This window comes from Haliaeetus albicilla, chromosome 10 (genome assembly GCF_947461875.1).
Source record: "Haliaeetus albicilla chromosome 10, bHalAlb1.1, whole genome shotgun sequence".
Classification (NCBI taxonomy): domain Eukaryota; kingdom Metazoa; phylum Chordata; class Aves; order Accipitriformes; family Accipitridae; genus Haliaeetus; species Haliaeetus albicilla.
In genome coordinates, this window is record NC_091492.1 from 12412636 (window position 1) to 12434270 (window position 21635).

The window sequence follows — 21635 nt, forward strand, 5'->3', positions numbered from 1 at the left end:
ACTGAAGGTCTTTCCTGTCTCCAAAAAAGAACTTCACCCAGCACTGGGATTCTAAAACTAAAATCTTGTGATAAACAAAACCCTGCCAAAAGTCTGACAATTCAAAGATGGTAATTTTCCCAAACCCATGAATGACAGCACATAGTAATACAGGCCTCCCTAAGATATATTTTAGTAGAAAATCATCATTAATTGGGGACAGAGAAACACAGGGGAAAACTAACAGCAGTTGCAGGGGGTGGAACATTATGCTTTAAATTATCAGTCCCTTTTTCAGACTGCTTAATGTCTAGCTAGTATTCTGCTTTTTTTTTTTTTTGAAACTTGACAATATTTGGAAGAGAGAAGACTTCATAAAATTAATTTTGACTATTTTTTTTTAATTGAGACCACTTGTATATTTAAGTGGAGTGCAGCAAGAACAAAACCTTATTCTGTGCTGTTTCTTTGTATAATGTGTAAATATATTAACAGCTGATAATATATAGATTGTAAGATAATTTAATTTGTTTCATTAAAACAAAGCATAAAACAATGTATTGTAAAAGACATTAAAACGGCTTTGCTTACAGTTGCACCAGTAGCTTGTTTCGGGAGGTCTGGCTTTTATTTTTATACATATATTAAACAAATAGGTCAATGCAGTCTGCAGGCTAGATTAATTTGCACATTTCTCATTTGGGAAATGTTCACACAGTATCTTGTTCTTGCATGCATTTGTGACACACTTTGGAAAATCTTGAGCACAAAATTAACCAATGGTTACACACTGCAGATGATGTAGCATTTTCATCTGGAAAAGCTAAATGCCATTTTTACCCATGCCTAATAGTTTTGATTCACAGATGCTACCTAGTCTGTGATTCTGTAATTTTACTGATATATTTATCTGTGAGGTAACATAGGCTAAAATATCTTGCAGTGTTCACAAGTCAGGTATGTCAGCTTCTGTATTTCATGATCACAGCAGTCACAAACAGGATATGGAAAATGGAGTAAATATATATTATGCACAAAATTATTCCTTCCCTGAACAGCAGTAATTTTGTTTGCATACCTTGTGTTCTTTCCATAATTATGGATATGCTATCATTTTGGCTGGTTTTTATTTAATTTAGCTTGTAAGCTCCTTGGGGCAAAGACTGTCTTTATTTGCCTGTGAGGTGTCATGCATATCTGAGGCGCTGTATAAACAATAAATAAGCCTTCTGTATATGATGTCTCTTCCTTGAATTTATTGAAGGCTGACTAAAGCTTAGAGTCTATTGAATTACTTCTCTCTCAGCATTGATCAGATGATACTTCCACAGACCTGAGTCATGCATGCTGTTCTGTCTGAAAAGCTGAGGGGAAGCAGCAGTTGCTTCTAATCGATGTGTGGACTCAAGCTGTAGTTACACACTCAAAAGATGTTACTATTTCTGAATTTCCCTGAGGGCTGCAGCTGGCTGAGGCCACAGACCTGTACTTCTCCCAGATATCCAAGTGCTTTTTGCATATAGCACGGTTAGTGTTTTTGCAAGACAGACAACTAGTCTAAGAAGGAAGAAATCCTTAACTTCATGTTCAGTAGCATTACTCAAGTTGTGTTACCCATAGGCTTATTCCCTATTCTGGGATTTTAAGTGCTGAGAAGCAGCAGACATGTAGGATGTGTGCTGTGATCCTTAACATTCACTATGTGCAGCAGGACACATGTGCTGGTTCAGAAGATAGATGGTCAAAAGAGCTCCGGGCTTGATGGGCAGGACAAACTGCAAGACACTAATACATCTCAAAACACTCCAGTTATTTTCCTTTTCTTCCTCAGCCTGTGATCTTAATTCATTCCCACATGAATACCAAGTTGAGATTTGCAACAAAATGCGATCAGCAGAAGAGTCAGTGAGGCTTTGCTCTAAATGTGTCACAGTTAAACCAATCACTGAGCACTGGGGAAAAAAAATTTAACTCTCTCACTTTCCCCAGGATGTGCTCAAATATCCTGACTGGAGAGTAGTCTGTGATACAGAGGTCTTGGCCCCATCTGTTGAAACTCTTACTCCATCCATGAAGTACTTAACTGGCCACCGGGTGAGAGTAAAAGCAAGCCCAAACACAATTCTGTAGCTTCGTGACTGGGAGCCATGTGGGCAGCTGGGTTGCGCAGGCACAGCTGCAGAGCTGCTGAGGTTGAGAGGTCTCCTGTTAATTACCATTCCTGAACAGGTGATTTGTAAGCCAACCTGAAGCTGCTGCTCTACAACTGCTTCCTCCCCTATTACAGCTATGGTGCCAATTTGTAAACAAACATAAATAATAACAACAACCACAATCCCAGAGCTGCTTGTGTAATTGCAGTTAGCCATACATTTTACAGAATATACGGTATAAAACAAAAGGTCAGAAAACATTTTAAAATCGCTATAGGAACTTGGGTAGAGACACTCTCAGTAATAGGACATACTCATTTGCAGCTGTCATGCCCTATTAAAATCTACTTTTCCTCCTTCTAGGGATTACTAATTAGTTAACTTAATTTATCTGTTTTAATTTGTATGCTGCTCTTTTAATTACTGTGCAATTTCTGAAATCATATCGTCACTTGTTCTGCATCTGCAGATACATACAAATATTTCAGTACCTCTACAAAAAAGCTTATCACAGTATAGTACTGACATGGCTCAAGACCAGGAACAGCTGGCTTGACAACAGAAAGCTTTTCAATGGGTGAGGAGGGAAGAAAAAAAAATTGAATTAAAAAAATCATTGGGTCCCTAGGTAGTGGGATTTTCAGTAATCTGGTACTTTTATTAATCTTCGATGTTCTTTACAGACTTTAAACATGTAGTAAGAACATTTTATTTAGTATAAAATATTTGTAAAGGTCTGAAATTTAAATAATCATGTGGATATTAGTATTTAATCTGTCTGCCTGTCAACTACATTAATCTTTGTGTTTTCCCCCTTTTAACATAACCGTGCAAGTATATAACATGTAGCCAAGCCATACGAAAGCCGATTGTCCTTAGGTCTGACCTACCAGCTAGTACCAGCAGGTTTAGAAGGGAAACCACGGCTGTGAAAAGAGCAGGATTAGGCAAGCAGAAGAAAGTTGAGCATTTTCTTAATTACAGAAACACTAAAAACCATGGCCATCTCCTCGGGATTTAAATAAATAGCTTGCACCACACTACTGGTAACTGTTGGTGAGCGAGGAGGTTTTGAGAAACCTGGTTCTCTGGAACCCAGAATCCCCTCTATGCGAGCATACCACGTTATGATCACATTCCATTAATTAAATTAATCTTACAGAAGTCCTGTCTGTACCTAATTAACATGGTGACAAAACTCCCCCAAACCTCACTTTAAGAGTATTACTACACATGCAAAGATGTGATTGCACTCAGGCACCACAAATGAGAAAAAGACATGCTGAACAGTTGTATGTATAGCTCTGCACATCCTGCTTCTCCCTGCCGCAAGAATGCCTAGACTTTTAAAAACTTACCTATATCACGACATACTAATTCAAATAAAGCACTTGATACATGTAATTTTTCTCTCCCAAAGAATGCACACTTCTTTTCATCGGGTAAGAAAGAATACTAAAGCTTGAGCTACCGTGTGGAAACAAGCAGATCCCTATTGGTCAAAGTAAATTATATTTACTTAAATGGAGTAACTGCCTCAGCCTACTGACGTTACTAAAGTTGAAATGTATTGGGTGATGACTGGTAAAAATCACGGCTGATTGATAGACCTTTAACTTGTAACAGAGAAAAGAAGTCAGCAAGGTGTTAAAACACAAAGATGATTCAAGAAGTCAGTGATACATGCAATGTGACAGGCTTGAGAAAAGTCAAAACTTTCTGCTGAAAAATACTTTGCTTTCCTCCATAGGGACTGAAACAAAGCTGATTCCCTAACTGCACCTTTCTCAATCCTTCCTGAAGTAAAAGCAGCCAAAAGACTGATTTTCAAATTACACGATTTATTTAGTATACAATAGTCATTACATCTCCTTACAACAACGTATTATAAAATAACTATGTTAGATCTCACTGGCAGAACATTGAAACAAGAAATGAAAATACACTTATGGATCTCAAAGGCTTTTCTCCCCTAAAAACATTCTGGCTCCTTGATAACATTTTGTCTCTGCGATCTAAAAAAAGTAATTCACACCTCAATTCCACTGATAACATGCCGCTTAAAAGTCCTTGTGGGCAACAGGTAACATACACAAGAAGTCATGATGGTGCCATTCCCATTGCTAGTCTGGTGCTATTCCCATTGCTAATTATTCATAAGACTTCGGTAAATGCATTGCCACGAGGGTTTTCCTGGGCATGGATTGTACTTCATACAATGAAACAGTGATGCCACAGCAACCATTTGGAAATAAGGTGCATCAGGATGATGTAGTTTAGGAACAGGTAAAGTTTTTTTAAAAAGAATTGCACATTTTAAATGCAGTGAATACAGATCACAGCAAGACACGGAAAGTAGAGAAAATAACTATCAGACAACTAAACCACCACCTGCCTCCTAGAAGTCTCAGACTCTTACACGCCACCTCCAGCAAGAGGAAACGTAGCCCTTTTCACCACCAGACCGACCCACAGCCCCATACCTCCGCCAGTACTGACTACTCACCGCTGCTCCAGCCTTCCCCAGCATGCTTTGCTCTGGCAGGCAAGCCTTTCAACGAGGGACAGCGAAGCAGCTGCTCGCTCTTCAAGTCCTCTCTTGATGTGTGTGTTGCTTTCCTCTGAGCTGGTAAGTGATTTTGTTCCTTGGCATTTTCTATTGTAAGGAGATGGGTCTTCTGAACGCTGTACTACATAGTCACCGAAATACGCCCTTCCCTCAAGTATTAAATCTTTCTGATACAGGAACTGCTGGAATGGTTTGAAAGTGTCACAAGCTACCTAGGCTTTAAAGACTGTGAACTGCAAGAGTTAAGCAATCTCCAAAATACGTTTTATCTAATACTTCAACTTTCTGGTGTGCTGCTTTGGGGGAGGTTTGTGTTGCAAGAAGAAACTATGTTACTGTGGTAGTTCTGGATTGTAACAGCCATTGGTTTTTATGCTTCCCAAGACCAAGGGTAGCTTGGGGGGTCTAGTCTGTTCTAAAAAAACCCAAACAAAACAAAAAAATTTGCACTTGGTAGTTTCTATGAAAAGGTTAAATTTCTCCTTTGGCAACATTAGAGACTGTATTTTTGAAGAAAGGCTGTTTAAAAATAATTACTGTTACAGTCAGGACTTTTTAGTTTCAGCTGTTACCTACAAGTAAATCCTGAAAATCATAGGGTACCACTGGATTTTGAAATCTCTCATTTGAATCAGAGGAAAGTTACTCCACCTTTAAAGAAAGATACAACCACATTTTAAAATAAGACAATACAGCCTAGACATACTTTACCTTACGTGTGCTTGTTTTCAATTACTGTAAGGCACTCATTGAGGAATTCACTGACCCATGCTTTCAGCAAGAACAGGCGTGCATCATTACAGGCCTAATTAAAGTTTTAATACTGATTAAAATGTTTTATTATTGTATTATGTTAAACCGCAGTGGTCTCCAACCTCATTAAGGGATACAGGCTAGAAATTACTCAGGAGTTTCAGTTGCTCAGTTTAACAACCTAGCTACTGTCAATGTTTGATTTAAATACAGTCTGATTAAAGCACACTTTCCTTTTGTGTTAGCGTGAAAGTGCAGAAAGATGTTGAACATTGTTTAATGAGTATTTACTGAACATAAAATTGTTTGAGCATGTGACATAACCATCTCCATCTCTTCAGTAATTTACCTTAGTACAACTGAAAAAGGAAAACATTTCAATCGTTTGGAATTGGAACACAGCTCAGTTGTGAAAGCTAATCTCATTACACATCTTGATTAAATTAAATGTGGAGTTTGCTATCAGTAGCACTTTAAGTTTCCCATCATTAGAAATTAATTGCAGTGGTAATTATTGTAACTGAGTTATTTGGACAGGCCACAAACACTCTTATAGGTGTTCAAATGTTAATTCAACATTGGCCTAGAGGCACTTGATTATTACAATTCTGTTTTTTCATAAGAAACAAATGATCCTAGTGGATGTCTAATTAAAGTTGGAGAGTACTGTTAGACTTTCAAGCAGATTTAATCTCTAATTTCAATATAAAACCAAAGCAGCACTAAAACACAGCAAAGGTCATGTGTTATCTACATAGCATTTAGAAAGTCAGTACAATTCACAAAGTTCTAGCCGGTAAAAAGACGAAGGGTACAAACAAATCACAAAATTCTCAGGATTGAGGCCTGTCTTCACCTAATATTCCAAGTCAATTTAAGATAACTGTAGTCTATTTTTTAGGATAAAGAGCAAGGACACAATGATTTTGTGCTAAAATATATAGCTCAGTGTCTGAAATAACGTAAAACAAAGCTCTAATACCTAAACGTATTTTAAATACCTAAGTTTCCTGCTGATTTTAGAGATGAATTCTTTTTTTTGTAAGGTTGGCAGTGTTCAATTTTGGTATCCTACTGGAATTCACATGGGGAGAAAAAGGATCCTCTGTAGTTCAGAAAGCAAATACAGAAAATAGTGTGAGAATCCAAGCTGAGAAATTTAGTTTTTTGTTTGTTCTGAGCGATTTATGAGGATACAAACATGCAACATGTATCAAAGCATGCTCCAACTTCTATTCTGATTAGAAATACATAACACTCCATCATTAAATGCTTAGCGTTATAAAACAGTATGCTTATGTTTCACTAAAAATGCTGGACAATGATTGAAGTTTTAGTCTTCAACCTTGTTTGCTGATTCTGTGCTCACTGATTCTGCAACCACACTCACAAGCTTGGAAACTCATATCTGCCTACATTCCCAAAGAATTAAAAAAAGAGGCACTGAAAGAGCACAAGGATCTGTCAAAGAGGATCAGATTGTAAGACAAAACTTAATTTTTTGTGACTATTTTCAGGATTCACAAAGATAATGCATACTCAGTATAGGAGTAGTGTGGCCCGCTTTCACTGAATTTCTATCATTTTATAGTAAAAATCCAAACTGCTGAGCAGAACTTCATAGGCTAGCTATTCTGCAGTGGTCATGCAGGCGGCTCATTTTGTCTGTCTTCCAATCAGTTAAAACTGGAAAACAGCTATATCCTAGGTATTCAGAATGTCAGACTTCATAATCAAAATGGTCCCTGCTAGCATTTATTTATGAATCTATGAAAATTTTGGCAACATCAAGAATGTTATCAAAAGTAAACTGTCTAAAAAAATAAGAATCACAGTAATTAAACAAGAAAACATCAATGTAAAATGTCTTATAAATGTAACGTTTGTAAACTTCTTCTGCATTTTCTAATGTGGGTCCTAGCATTGAAATACTGAACTTGAAGCCATGGTTGGAAACGCTATTTATGCTTAGCAAGTTTGTAAACATGGAATGTTTTGTTCTGAAACACTCTAGTGAAGTGTATAGTGTAAGGCGGTAGGTTTTTTTTAATTTCCTCACAGAAGCGAGGATATAACGAAGGTTTCAAATCAGGTTCATTCTCTCCCAAACCATCCATGATCTGTAATGAAATTGAACAGATTTGTGAAATATCTTTAGCCAGTTCACAGTTACAGGCAATAACAGAAGCTAAAAACAACCTTGACAATACATTCGGAGGGTCAGCCTGGCCAGATTTGTTAACAGTGACTGTATGAAAGAAGTGGGAGGAAGAAAATAACATTAAAACAGTAAGATTTATAGTATCATCTCTATTATGGATAAAGCTGATTTGTCAGAGGTACATAATCTGCTTTGCATTATGTGGTCTGCTGTGGTTCCATGTTAGCCCCAGAAATGCTTGAAAACTCCCCTGACACAATGGAGTAATGCACTGGTCCTGAGGGAACTGAAGCTATGAAGTGATTTGCACTCTGAAAGGAAATGCTATCTGTGTACTGCTAACCTGAAGCTCATCAGAAAGTGATTACTTATTTTGCCCAGGCTGAATTCCTCCTTTTTTAATTATCAAATACCGTTAAAAGCAAGCAGTGTTCAATTTGGCGATTTTGAGAATGTCTAAAGGCTCCATTAGATTTTACTTTCCACACTCATGATGAAGCGTAAATAACCCAAGCTACTTCAGATCGTAATTGTATTTCAAAAAGAAGTTAAGCAAAATGTATTTTCTTTATAAATCTTGTATATAATACTTACATGGCCATTAGCTATATCAAGTAAGTCACGTAACCGACAGCCTCTACTGTGTCTTCTTTCGTAACAAATACTGTCTTCTAGGATCACATAGTCTGTGCCAAAGGATCGCAGTATTCTATAAACATCTTCAGGAGATCTCTTGGCATAGATCTGATAAATCTATAGAAGAAGGAAACTAAGCTGTAAGACACAACATTACCATTATTTCTTTGTTCGCTCTTTCATGATTTCTTTATCTTGAACCAGAGAAAGAATTGACATTGATAACCCATGTGACTTGAATTAAATATTAAAAAAAAAAAAAAAAAGTTTTATTCAATAGCCACTTAGACTTTCTATGTTACAGCCACTATGATACACAATAGTACTGCTGCAGACCACAAAAACATTGGATGATGGTGCTGCTGTCTGCAGAAAGGCCTTGGTAGATGCCTGTAAGACTTTCAGAATGTCTGAATTATAGGAAAGGATAGTTTAAAACAATCTCCCCAGCTTTGTGTGGAGTTTCGCAAGGTGGTTTCTATATAAAATGTTATGTGCTAGTCTGGGAACTGAAGGGAGTATCAGGCAAATCAGGAAATGCTCCATGTGGGTTTAACGGCCCAACTGGGCAGCAGAATTTGTTAATGCCAACAGGTCCCAAACCAGTTCACTCAGAACTAGCTTGAGTAGCTAGGTACAGTTATTCAGATATACACCAGCTCCCAGAAGTGAGTTAGCAGATGCCCAAAGTATTATGAGTTTCACAGAAGTTACATTCTGGAACTGTATCTGAAAATAAATTAGTTCAATGAGTAAAGCACATGATGTCACTTGCAATATGCCATTAGAGATGGCATGTGTTTTCTGGAATGGAGCCACTGATATGGATAAGAATTAGCTTGAACAATCAGAATACTCTTACCTGTTTTGTTCTCTCTCTCAGATTCTTATCCTCATAATGGGGATGATTAGTTAAGGTCCGTCCAGTGCACAGTTTGACTCCTGCTAACAGCTGCATGCTCCCAGCAAACACTGCTGTGTTTGGAGTGTTTGACCTAAACAAATGTTGATAAGTCTGAGGAATTCTTGTAGGGGCATTTTTGCATTGCTTGTTTACAGATCAGAAGGAAAAAAAAGACTGAAAAAATATTTTTCTGCTTCTCCTCTATTCAGGGAGCAAACTGTTCAAGCAACTGTGTTTTCTTCAAATATGAAGCGGATAAATCACGATAATACTCTCTAAGTGCAAATAAAAAATTACTATGCACTATGAGGAAATTTAGGGAAAACATGATCCTGAAAATTTCAAACTACTTCCATATTTCATATATTTCTTGGCTTCATATAGCCTCTGAATATTTGTAAATTTCTATATCCTAATTCTTTTAACATCTCAAGAAACTTATTGTGACTTAGATTTGTGTCTGATATATAAGGTATTCCACATAAAATGGATTATGTAATCTGAATGCTAAAACTTCTACTGTCCTGGCATTCACCATTCACTTGGAATGAAAACTTTGTTATGTGAGACATTAACCCTCCCATTATGACAACTGTGGGAAAGAAATTACAAAAAAAGTCACCCCAGTTGCAAGGGGTGGGGTGGGTTGGATGCAGAAGATGCCAGATAGAAATGCTGTCAATAACTGATACTGTGATCTCATCTGAAATTCAAAGCCAATATCTAGAATTGTTATCTAAATAACAGTCTTGGTTTCTCAGGATTGTTTAAATGCCCGTAATAAAAAAAAAAATCATTTCTGCTCCCCTTCCCCCCAACAAGTTTACAATCTAAAATATATGTAAAGACACAACAGAAGGGCATAGAAAAAAGATAAAGTAAAAATGCCAGGCAACAGAGACAGAGGCTAATTAAAAATGGTCACAGTATGCTTAAGTGTCTTCTAGTGCTTAGTAGGCATATAACCATGAAAAGTTCTATGAAGACTAAAACAACAGAAAGAAGCATACATTAAATCAAGTAAAATGAAATTAGAAAGGAACATGAATAGTTGCCTAACATCCACATACTTGCACGTATGGCACCTATAGTAGTCACGTAACTGTGACACTTTGGGGTGCACTTTAGGGAGCCTTTTGAAACTGCAGCTATATATTCAGTCTTCTCTAAGCTCTGTGATTGGCTTGAAAATGTTAAGAGACAAGGATTAAATTTTACTATCGCCTTTCAAGAGATTATGCTTAGCAAATGAATTAATAATTACAAACCCTTCCTAAAAATTCTTGCATGAGTATATTAATCTCATCTAGGAAGGACAGAGATAGTATTTTTAATAGGCCAGTTTAACTTTACTGATAGACTAGTTTTTCAGCAGTTTGTAAAACCAGTTTCATTTTAAAGTCTGAAAACATTTAATCTCCTTTAAAAATTCCTTTTTTTACTTAAAATATTCAAAGCCACAAGTGTCATGAAGTAAATGTTTCATTAAAAGAAATGAATTCATCTTAGTATTTAATTTTAATCTTAGTATTAATGCAAATGTAATGGCCCTGACAGGCTGTCAGCTAGGACTTATCCCTCAATCTGTAAGGAAGTACAATTCTTTAGAACAAGCTGAAAAGAACGTGGACTAGATTCACAGAGGGACTTGGTAGAACTTAGACACCTAAATGAAAATGATGATACTCAAAGCACCTTCAACATGTTTCTGTGTTTATGCCTGGGACAGGAAACTTCTAGTGTGAGAAGTCTGTTTCCGTGTTTGTTCAAGATTAGTTCAAATTTTGTAACGCTCTGCAGTACTTATCTCCTGACTTGGCCTTATCCAGGCAATCCTGCACCTCCAATTCCTAAACAGCCCAATATAATGCAAACTTGCAGAATCAAGCTTTCTTAAAAAAAAAACCCCAACAAGTACCAAAGGCAAAACCACAAGAAAACAACAACAACAAAAGAAACCATTCCCAAGAAACAGCTTGTAGCCTCTTCTCTTAAAAAAAAGAAAGCCAGAGGAAATGGTGATAGTGTCCTTTCCCCACAACTTACTGGCAAAAATCCTTGTCAAAAATGTGGAAGATGAAGGGTTCGATTCCTCCCCTTTCTAAAAGCATTCACTCTTGCCCAGAAGGGGCGAAATATAGCTGAGTGCATTCTTTATTTAGCAGGTATTAGGAGCTTTGCCAGCACTTCCTCCTCCTCCTATACCTTAAAAGCAATCTAGTGACTCTCCCTTGCTTTGGAAAAAAATGGCTTATGTGCCTTGGTCCCGGATGGAGTTCAAAATCCGGTATTCCAGGTGAAGGTCGATGTTTCCCTGAGACTGAGATTACATGTTTGAAGTCCTAGAAAATTATATGCCTCAAGACACGTTACTGTCCATATTTTACTGGGGCCAGCTCAGACGGTTCCCAACATGTGCCACTACCAGTGCTACTGGAGGCACTCTCTTCCCATGCTTTACCGGCCCTGTCAAGAACACAAACCTGGCACTGGTCCACTGCGGTGGACAGACACTTGGAAGGTGGGAGGTGACACTGAGCTTCATGCAATGTCTGCCCTCCTCAATTACACCTTAAAGAACTTCAGGTGGTGGCCGCTACTGAGCGTTTATCTTCTGAAACAGCCACTAGAGGGAGATAGGACAATTCACTAATATTTTTCAGGTACAGGCTGATTTCTACATTCCATGCAAGTGTCTTTCTCTAATGCTCCTACCTGAGTCAGACACTAGCTGCTGTGTTCTGTATCCAAGGCAGCTAATGTGCTTCCAACCACTGAATGACACTTCTCTATTATAGAAAAACGGAGCAATTTTTACAAATGTCTGAACAAATGATGTATAAAATGAAAGGATAATTTGTTTTTATAGCTTTCTGCCAAGCTCCATACCACACTGCCCAACCTGCAAACAATTTATTCTGTACAAAATGTCACTAAATAATGACAAGGACTTACAGGTCAAACTGATTTACATTATATAATTTAAATGTCATTCCAAGCAGACCTGATGGCATTTTGAACAAATAATCTCATTTATTTTTGAAGCTCTAAGCTTTCAACAAGTTAATTACAGCTGAACTAATGGGTAAACTAAGCATTATAATACATTGTACGAAGCTTTTCTTTACCTACACTTAAGAATTTAGAGAATTATATAAATACTAAAGAATAACTCATTAAAAATAAAAGGGTTTTACAGGAACTACTTGCACAGACTCTAACAGTGGTAGTAATTCTTTCTCTTAAGCTGCTAAAGAATTACTGTGAGTTGGTTTTAAGGAAGCCCTACAGAAATGGCTAATGTTGCCATTATAGCTTACAACATTAGAAATAAAATGGCTATTTCTATTAAAAGTCCTCCAGAGCTGAACTCTGTAGTTGGCTTTCAAAGCCATAAAATCTGAAAAATCTCAGATTGTTCCTTTACTAGTGCCTGGGTGTGATATGAATCTTCAAAGCAAAGAGGTTTGAGAAAAGGAGATTCTGAAAAAGGGTTTTCAAATACGCCATGTTAATTTTTTTTTTCTTGAAAAGAAAGTCTTTTTATTTGCAGAATGCTATATGAAAATATTACAGGTTTAGCTGCAAATGACAGGCAGTAAAGTAGATTCAGACAAACTGTCATGGTTCTTTTTTTTCCCTCTGGTTTGGAAAGACTGAAAGTTTCAAAAATAGAAAATGACAGCCACAAATAAAGAGCAACAAGATGTGTTTTTGTTAGTCCCAGCCTCAATTTTATGCATGCATATTTTGGTCACATAAAGGAGTACACCTACACAGTTGGTATAAACCTAGTTCTCAGGCACTATCGAGTTCATGCCTGAATTTTACTGACAAATCAGTCAATGACAAAGGATAAGCCCAAGAATTTAAGAACAATAACTAAAAAAAAAAAAGTGTAATAGTGCCTTTAAAGTCTGGAAGATGTGTTGATTTCAGTGTGATTATCCTTGAAAATCAGGCATGTAAGTAAGAGTGAAGAGTTAAAATTTATAGCTGGCTTGAAATTAAAATATAGCCATTAATATAAATTACTAAATGAAAGAACCACCATTGAAACATGGGTATTCCATTTTTGTAACCTTAGGAGCTTTTTGGAAATCTGTGAGGTTTCCACTATCATAAAAATTTGCCTGCTTGTCCCCCACACCTGATTCAAATACAGCTGACATACAGCTATGCTCTGCCAAATCTCAGTCTCAATTAACTTTTCCACTGTTTTGGCTGTTGTCCGAGATTGCTAAGAAGTTTTTAAATGATTTGTGGTAACTGCTTATGAAATATGCCACAATTCTAGACAGGTTTCCCCTTTAAAGGCAGAAGACACTGCTTCTTAAACACTTACCAGAAGTAAACAGAGTAGGGAAGTTCACGCTATTGATTTGCTCATTCTACTGATATTCTTCCCCATCTCACAAATGAGCATGTTGTTCCTGTTGTCTTAGGGAGAAAGACCAAAACTAAGAATTTTAACATACCTCCCATCTGGGAACACAGCTGTGAACTATCCTTGGGTCACTGGCAGGACCTTCTTGACTTTTTTTTTTTTTAAAAAAAAAGAAGCTAAGAAAATGAGGTGGTGGGTAGGAAAAAGCAAGAGACTGGGATATGCAATACCATTATGTAAAAAATTGCGCTCTGCAATAGACGCAGTCCAATACTATGCAGTAACTTCATTGTAAAGATATAAACCAGTATATCTTCCTGAAAACACTATGGTAATTTTAGTAAGGGAAGAGTAAAAAATACATCTGCAGACACTTCACAGTGGACAGACTAATAGTTGGCTATTATTCAGACTGCATATTTGGACAAGTTAATATGCATTTAGATCTAAGCAGATTGAAGGGTTTTCTTGTTGTGGAGAGACTGCAAGACAGATGAGTTATTCCTAATTCACTGCTATACATGACAAATTAGAGCTTCTCATACTGAGTTTTAATAATGAATGATTAGTTCCTGACACCAACCTTGACAGATCATTAACTACAGCAGAACTATCAAGTGTTAGTATAGTAAAATGTTTTTCTTACACATCAAAACTTAACAAAATCTGTCCCACTTTGAGAAACTTACCATAAATTTTGTTGACTTGTATTTAAAGCATAGATAATTAACTCTTCTTTACAGGAATAATATTTCTAAACACAATAAGTTTTGAGTAGAAAATCTCCCTCTGTAATTGTCAGTCATGACTTAAAATGCAAAGAGGACAAGCACCAGTTTAGCATTCTCAGCACTAAGAACATATGAAAAATTATTCTCATCGGATCCAGTCAAATCCAGTTCATGGTTGGGAGTAACTCCACATGCATATTTTATGTATAAATCTATATATAACTCCATATATTGTACACAGGAGACCTGAACTATCAGACATTTACCATCTTTTAATAAAACAGTAGTGCTAAATGGAACTAGCTGGTGAACATTAGTCACAAAAATGTGTCAATATGGCTGCAAAGATTCTAAATGATGGAAAAAAACATGGCCTGCTTTCAAAATAAGTCATTGAAGGCTTGTGATATATCTTACTTATAAATTACTCCTTCTAGTTTATGGATTAAAGAAATACAACATTACAAAGTGTAAATATGTTGCTATGGGTAGAATAGGCTGGGTGACTGGTTTCACTGAAGTTCATTGCACATGAAAACACAATACAGGGCTCCAAGGAAATACTTCAAATAGTTCAATGTTAAATGTAGTAAATTCAGATTTACTTTCAGAATGTTTTCCTCCAGAACATGAAACTGATTTAAAAAAAACCAAAAAAACCCCCACTTTGTCAGAGTTCCAAATAAATACAAGTCCCAGGAATATCTCTGTTCAGAACTTAACTGAAACTTTTTAGTGGTTACTGTATGTTAATAGAGAACGTATCCCTTAAATTTACAGTCTTCCAGAGAACATCCTACCTGGCCCTTTCTCTCAGGATCTTCTACATGCAGTATTCCAAACTGTTTCCACCTAAAAAATACCTTCCTATGCTCTGTGAGAAAGCAGAAGTGACGAGGTGGGGTTCAAATGATTAACTCATATTCCTGAAAGAGACTTTGCACCTATGCTTAGCCGTGGCAAGTTCAAGTTCAATTACAAATATTTTGTTTACAGTTTAGAACACATGTTGGGATTAATTCTAATAATAAGTATAAACAATTAAGATTATTTTAAAGTTCAAGAAACAGACTGTGGAGTACAGATTTTCCAGCCCTACAACTGTACATCCAAGCTTTTTAAAATTATAAAGTTGAAAAAAGAAGGACACCAGGTTGGGGGGGGAGGGGGCGGAAATAAGAATAAAATTATTTCACTGCAGAGGTCTATTAATGTAAAGAAGTAGCTATAATATGGTGGAAGAAGCTTGGCACCTCCAAGTTTACCTCTTTTGGCTGGAAAAACTATGTGTACTTATAAGAGCAAATGGAGTCAACTGGTTCCCTGATGCACAGGCAGTACAGCAGCATGATACTGAACCAGAGCAGAGCAGTCTGGGGGACTCTGCATATAGCTGTTCTGTACAGCCGTTAATATGCTAACCTCTTGATAGCCCACACATCCTTAACTATCTCCATGGGTCACCAGAGTTCGCTGATGAGCTGTGACAAATAAGGAGAACACTATAACTAGGAACATTAGATCTACACAAATAGCATTTAACTTAAATAGAGAAAAAATCCTCTTACTTAATCCAGTTCATCAGCTCCACAGTGTCTGGGTCATAGAATTCTCTCAGCTCTGACAGTTCATCCATTATTCCTGGCCAGAACTATAATGAAAACAAAATAAAACAAACTGAAGATAGAATGAACAAAAGAAGTCCTGGATGTTGAAACATATTTCCTCTTAGCTGGCAACTGATCTTGTCCAGCCCATGGATAAGTTGCAAGACATAAGCATATCTACCCTTCTTATGAGGGACAGGTGGCTATCATTGCAGTACGAATACACAGTTTCAGAGTTCAAGATTTGCAGCTCCTGCCAGATGACCAGAAGGAACAGAATTACCTGTTGTGGTGAGCCTGAGAAGAACAGCTTTTCTCAGATGCACATCTCACTGGAGGTTTACAGAACTTTATTAATTAAGATCAGTTTGTATCTTAAGATCAATGGGAAACTAAAAGTTGCCACCAAATATGACTGTTGTGCATTGTATCTACCTTACAAGTGAACCATTTCAGTTCCCTGAACCATAGGATGAATGTTAATGTTTTAAATTATTTCTTGAGAAACCAAGCTTTAAGAAAAGGAACAAGATAAAGAAGCATCGTGTAACAGTTCAATATGTAACAGCCAAGCCATTAAATAACACCAATGATTACAGGAGAAGGAAAGGCCCTGGGAATTTAAATTAAGTTTGGAAAGGCAACTTACAACTAAATAAAAAAAAGGGTAGGAAATCTGTTTCAGAAATAGAAATCATTAGATGTGCTGTGGATGCCACTAATGGCATTTTAGAAGTTTGAATTAAAAGAGAACCACTGAAGGAAAAAGGAAAAGTGAATGTCAACATCCAACAGACTATGGGGGGAAAACATTTCAAACTTTACTGAAGACGAAGAATACATAAATCAAATCTGGATGAGAGAAATAAGGATTGAAATTGATTCTGAAAAGCTTAACAGTGTCCCCCAAAAGCTAACAGAACAAAGATTTATTTAAGGGTTTCTTGTTGTTTAAGTCAGTGAATATTCAAGGGCAAAAGGGAGCAGTTAAGAGAGATAATGACAATGCTAATGACTAACTGATTACTTTTCATCAGTATTTACTATGGAAGATGTTATGGTGAAACCTATTCCAAACTTGCTTTCTTTAGATAATAAGGATTGCTGGCTTGCAAAGTGAAATGTCACAGGAAGAAGACTAAGACGACCCACCTGATAATCTAAAAAGCCATAAATCATCCAATTTATATAATACTCATCCCAGAGTTCAGAAGGAATTTGAATGAGATGCTGCTTAGCTACTTTGCTAAAAATACGCATTCTTTCACTGAAACTGTAATTATGTAGGAGGACTGGGGAGCAGGAGGTATAATTGGGCCAATTAAGACACTTATTAGTTTAACTGTTTACTTGATACATTTGTTAAAGTAATACTGGCTGGTAGATTGAGAAACATCTGAAAGATAGTTATGGCAGTATCACAACCTTACAGTTTTGGGAAGTACAGTAGTATTATAATAGACATATTTCTGCTCTTCAGAAGACCTCTTGAGAGATTAGTAAATAAATTAAGCAGTTGTGAAATGAGACTGTAGAGTCTCATAATGACTCAAAATTGCCTCTCTTCATTACTAAACTACCCTGGATAGCTAAACATTTTGAGAGCTTGGAGTCCTTCAGGGTAGAGACAGAAGGAAATGGGCTTGCTTCACTTCTAGATCATGCTGCAAACCTGCCCTGCAACCTACTGAGAATCTAATGACACTGTGCCATCTACTGAATGCTGGGACTATTATATGGCATTACCTGATCTACATAGGTTTTTCAAGTCACAATGTCATGCTACTGCAACTTTTGAGTGAGTACAAGCAGTTTTCACTGAAGGAAAATTTTGGTAGTGGGGCTTGCTATTACTGAATTTAAAAAGAGAATTCTGAGCAAAATTTTCAGGTAACACTACATTTAATTAGTCAAGCCAAGAGAAAACTGTGGAACTTCAGGAGTTCCAAGTACAACAGAATAGCAATGACAAAGTAAGCAAAAAGTAAAGCATACAAAAATATGGACCAATAACACTGAAATAACAACTTAGTCTTGTAAATCAAGTATTAGTCAGGTTAAGAAGTGTACTGTGACACAAGGAATGGATAAAAAGAATAGATGGAGTAAATCAGGGATGTAACAAACTGCTCAGAATAATGAGTTGTATGTAGAAGAGGTTTCCAACTTGTAACATGCTCGTCTGTGGGGTCAAAGTCTTCAGGAAAAGAAGCCTGTTGTCAAGTGGCTTAAATTAGCAACACAGGGTTTTTGTTCTTGACTTGAAAAATCTCAAGGACTTTTAATTTGCAAAAGGCTTAAAAAATACTTGCATAGGAAAAAGTAATATGACACGTTATTGCTGACTCGCATCAAAACCAAAAAGCAAGCCAAGAAAATAGAAAGGTGGCATACTCTAAACTGATAACAGGGAATATTTTTCCTAAGGTATGTAATTACTCATTGAAAAATATCACTAAGACCTAGAATCTACAAAAATAAATGAAATAATAAACTCTGAACTTGATGACATGGCCACAGAAAAAACCTGAATTATTAGGAAATACAGGTACTAAAGTTGTTTGTTTCCTCACCATAGCTCCTTGGTGGATGTAAGACAATTTTTAACTTTCAGGAGTAAAATTAAATCTTTTGTGAGTGAAAACATTACCTCAACTCTCTGTATTGTAAGAGAAAGATTTCAGCTTTCTCCTTCACATTGGTTATCCCTCTGGCTCATGATCACGGATTTCATTGAGTATAACAATGCTTAAGTTTCTTATTGAATGTCTGGTGTGCTTTGGGTTTTCAGTGTACTTTGATTTATTAATAGTTACTATCCAAAAATATATATATTGAGGATAACACTTGACAATTTTTAACTTAATGGCTGTGATAAGAACCCAGATATTTTTAAAAGCTTGCAGCTTTTCCCCCACAACCAACCCATCTTTTTCATTCTAGCTATAAAGTCCAGAGTTAGACAATTGTGCTAGCCACAAACTTGGCAGGTGCTGAACAGTCCACTGATGATTATGGGAGTTCAGTACTTCTTAGATACAAGGGACACTTATTTTGAATTAAAAAAGTATAAGCACTAATTCTTTGGCCTCTGAGTATAAGTGAAAAGCAAGTACTACTACATTATTTATATTTACTGTTGGCTTAATAATGAAAGTTAAGAATCTTCTTAGAGAAACAGGATTAGAAATTACAAATAAAAATAAGACATTTTCTTTTGTCATTTCTTCTACAGACTGTCAAGCTTACAAACTTTAGGTTTAAAGGATAAATACATGCAGTACACACAGGGAGCTCTTCAGCATAGCCGAAGACTGCTCAGATCATTGGTATACGTTGTGCTATGTGCTGCAATAAATGTATATGTTTGGAGCAAAAGGACTCGGCCATGATGAAGATAAAAATGCAGTTTGAGAAATTATATGAATGGATAGTTTACTAGTAAAGAAAAATCAAGATTATTTGGCACAACCAGGAACTACAGCTTTGCTGAAGCTCAGGAACAAATTTTAAGAACCAACAATTTATTTAGGAATGACTGACATACAAACACAAATCAATGGGTATTATTCTGTTGAGAATTTAAATGCAATAGACACAGATAGAGCTGAAATCTACCTATAAAGAGCATGAAGTGAAACTTAAATAATATTTAGTACTGTTATATATGTGTTGTGTTATCTGCAGCACAGCTAAAGTATGCACAGAAATACTTCAGCACTTTATCTAAAAGATGTTTGTGCTATACTGATGAAAAAACATGTAAATAGAAATACAGATGTCTTATGGGTCTTAAAACATACTGTACCTGAAATCTGAAAGATAGCTAGCATTGTAGCTGCACCTGTATCTCAATAAACTATTGTTCAAGTGATGTATTTGGGACTGTAGTAACCACATGCCTCAAAAGAGGCTTTCATTAGCTTATTGAGGATTAGGTTAATAATCCCATAAAACTCCTATTTTGAGGAACTGCAGTAAAGAATCACACTTCTGACAAACATAACCATAACAGATAATGAAGTACAAAATTGTCCTACTACTAGTTCAAGAAAACTAGCCATGATGACCAGTTAACTTTGTGGTGAAAATGCAAGCTGCTCATGCAATCTGAGCAGTCACAGTGCATGAACAGATAAATTCTTACCTGGAAAGGAGAAAGATAATTTAGTCTTTGTTATCAAAATCTACTTGCACTGTCAGTTTGTTTCTAAAGGGTTTAGAGAGAGAATATATAAACATATTCTCACAGAAGCAATGGATACTTTCTGATTCTCTCTCTGTAAGGATTTTTATTCTGACCAGCGCCAAGGAATCTGGTGACAAGTTTTATCTGTCTGTCAGGCAGGCTTCTTTCCTGAATGCTCACTAACTCCTACAGCTTTGCAGAAAAGACACACACATAAAGATATCCACTCCTCTGGTAGCTGAACTGCAAGAACTGACTTAAGACCAAAAAATACTGAGAGGTGATGTATTTCTTTATTCCCACTAAGAACTTTGAAAAATTTTTCATGTCAATAAAAATTATTTCCTATATTTAGAAGAAACACAAAAATGATGCTTTTCAGGCAGACTGAGCACAGCTAATGACTGATCTAAAGCCTGTAAAAATCAGTAACTTCTGTTGACTTCAGAATTGAATCTGACAGGATTTAGGAACTTCACATCTGCTTATGAAGAATGGGAGGAAAATTATTCCTAGCTGATCTGTCACATTAGACTATCTATTAGAATGCCGTGCTCTTGGCATCACCCAAGTCAGAAGAAATGGCATTATTTCTATCATTTTCAGAGATGACAAAAATGGTGAATGACTTGCCTAACCAGCGTACCAATGGAAAAAAAAATAATCCTAAAAGTCCTCTAGCAGAATAACAGGAAAATCTAAGTGGAGTACATCAGTGTAATTTTACTAAACAAACTGTTACAGTCTTTTTTGACTTTTCATTTCACTGTTTTAAAGGGGGGAACAGACTTCCAGAGTGAACTCTATTAGCAGCTTTCTTAACTGTTATGCTTTACTACTGCCTCTTTAACTTTAGTAATGAAATTCACCTTGAGTTTCTCTGCAGTTAATTATTTAATGGAAATACTCTCATCTCATGCTAGGTATTGCACAAATAACTTCTTCATCAAAGTAGCATTTGAATTTTTTTGTCTTAGTAAATACAGTTAAAAGAACGGTATGCCCATTAAATTAATGTTGTAAATCTCACTACTATGACAAACTGACAGACTAATAATCTTGTACATGTTGTTATTTTAAATGTTTTATATTTTTACATTTAAACATTTGACCATAATAATAATTGTTTCTGGGACAGACTGAAGTAACATAAGTACTTGAGTAGTTTAACAATTGTGTACTTTAAAACATGAGATGAGGCATGGCAGTATAGAACATCATAATTATTTCTGCTCCTACAATGAACCATTACACAATTTAACAATCTGCATCTTATCTGCAACTTAGTTAAAACCAAACCAGACAACTTATATTGCCATCAAATTATGCATGTAAATAACACCTCGTAACTTACACATACAATCAGACAAACATTTGTATCTATGAACAACTACTTTGGATCAAATGAACCCTTCACATACAATTTCATATGCATAAAGGTACTTGCATTTCAGGTAGTCTATCCCCGTTTTTAAAATTCAGCTACAAATCTTGTATGTAATTATTTATAAAACAACAACCCTTTAAGAGAAAAGGAAAATTTCATGCAACTAAAAAATGCCAAAA

The 21635-nt window shown here is 36.2% G+C and overlaps 1 protein-coding gene across 4 annotated transcripts in view; it reads right to left on the reverse strand.

Annotated features, from left to right (window-relative positions):
- Positions 1 to 3956: 3956 nt before the first annotated feature.
- DPY19L3 (dpy-19 like C-mannosyltransferase 3) overlaps positions 3957 to 21635 on the reverse strand; it is a 40093-nt gene continuing 22414 nt past the window's right edge. For 2 of the 4 annotated variants that reach the window (XM_069793520.1, XM_069793519.1), the window contains 4 exons: positions 15842 to 15924; positions 9114 to 9246; positions 8210 to 8368; positions 3957 to 7574 (listed from right to left, as the gene is read on the reverse strand). In XM_069793520.1, the coding sequence (XP_069649621.1) occupies positions 7413 to 7574; positions 8210 to 8368; positions 9114 to 9246; positions 15842 to 15924 (537 nt within the window). In that variant the 3' untranslated portion in view covers positions 3957 to 7412. Of the gene's footprint in view, positions 7575 to 8209; positions 8369 to 9113; positions 9247 to 13500; positions 13596 to 13710; positions 15755 to 15841; positions 15925 to 21635 lie in introns of those variants that run through there. The other 2 variants (XR_011326500.1, XM_069793521.1) reach the window with 2 other exon arrangements.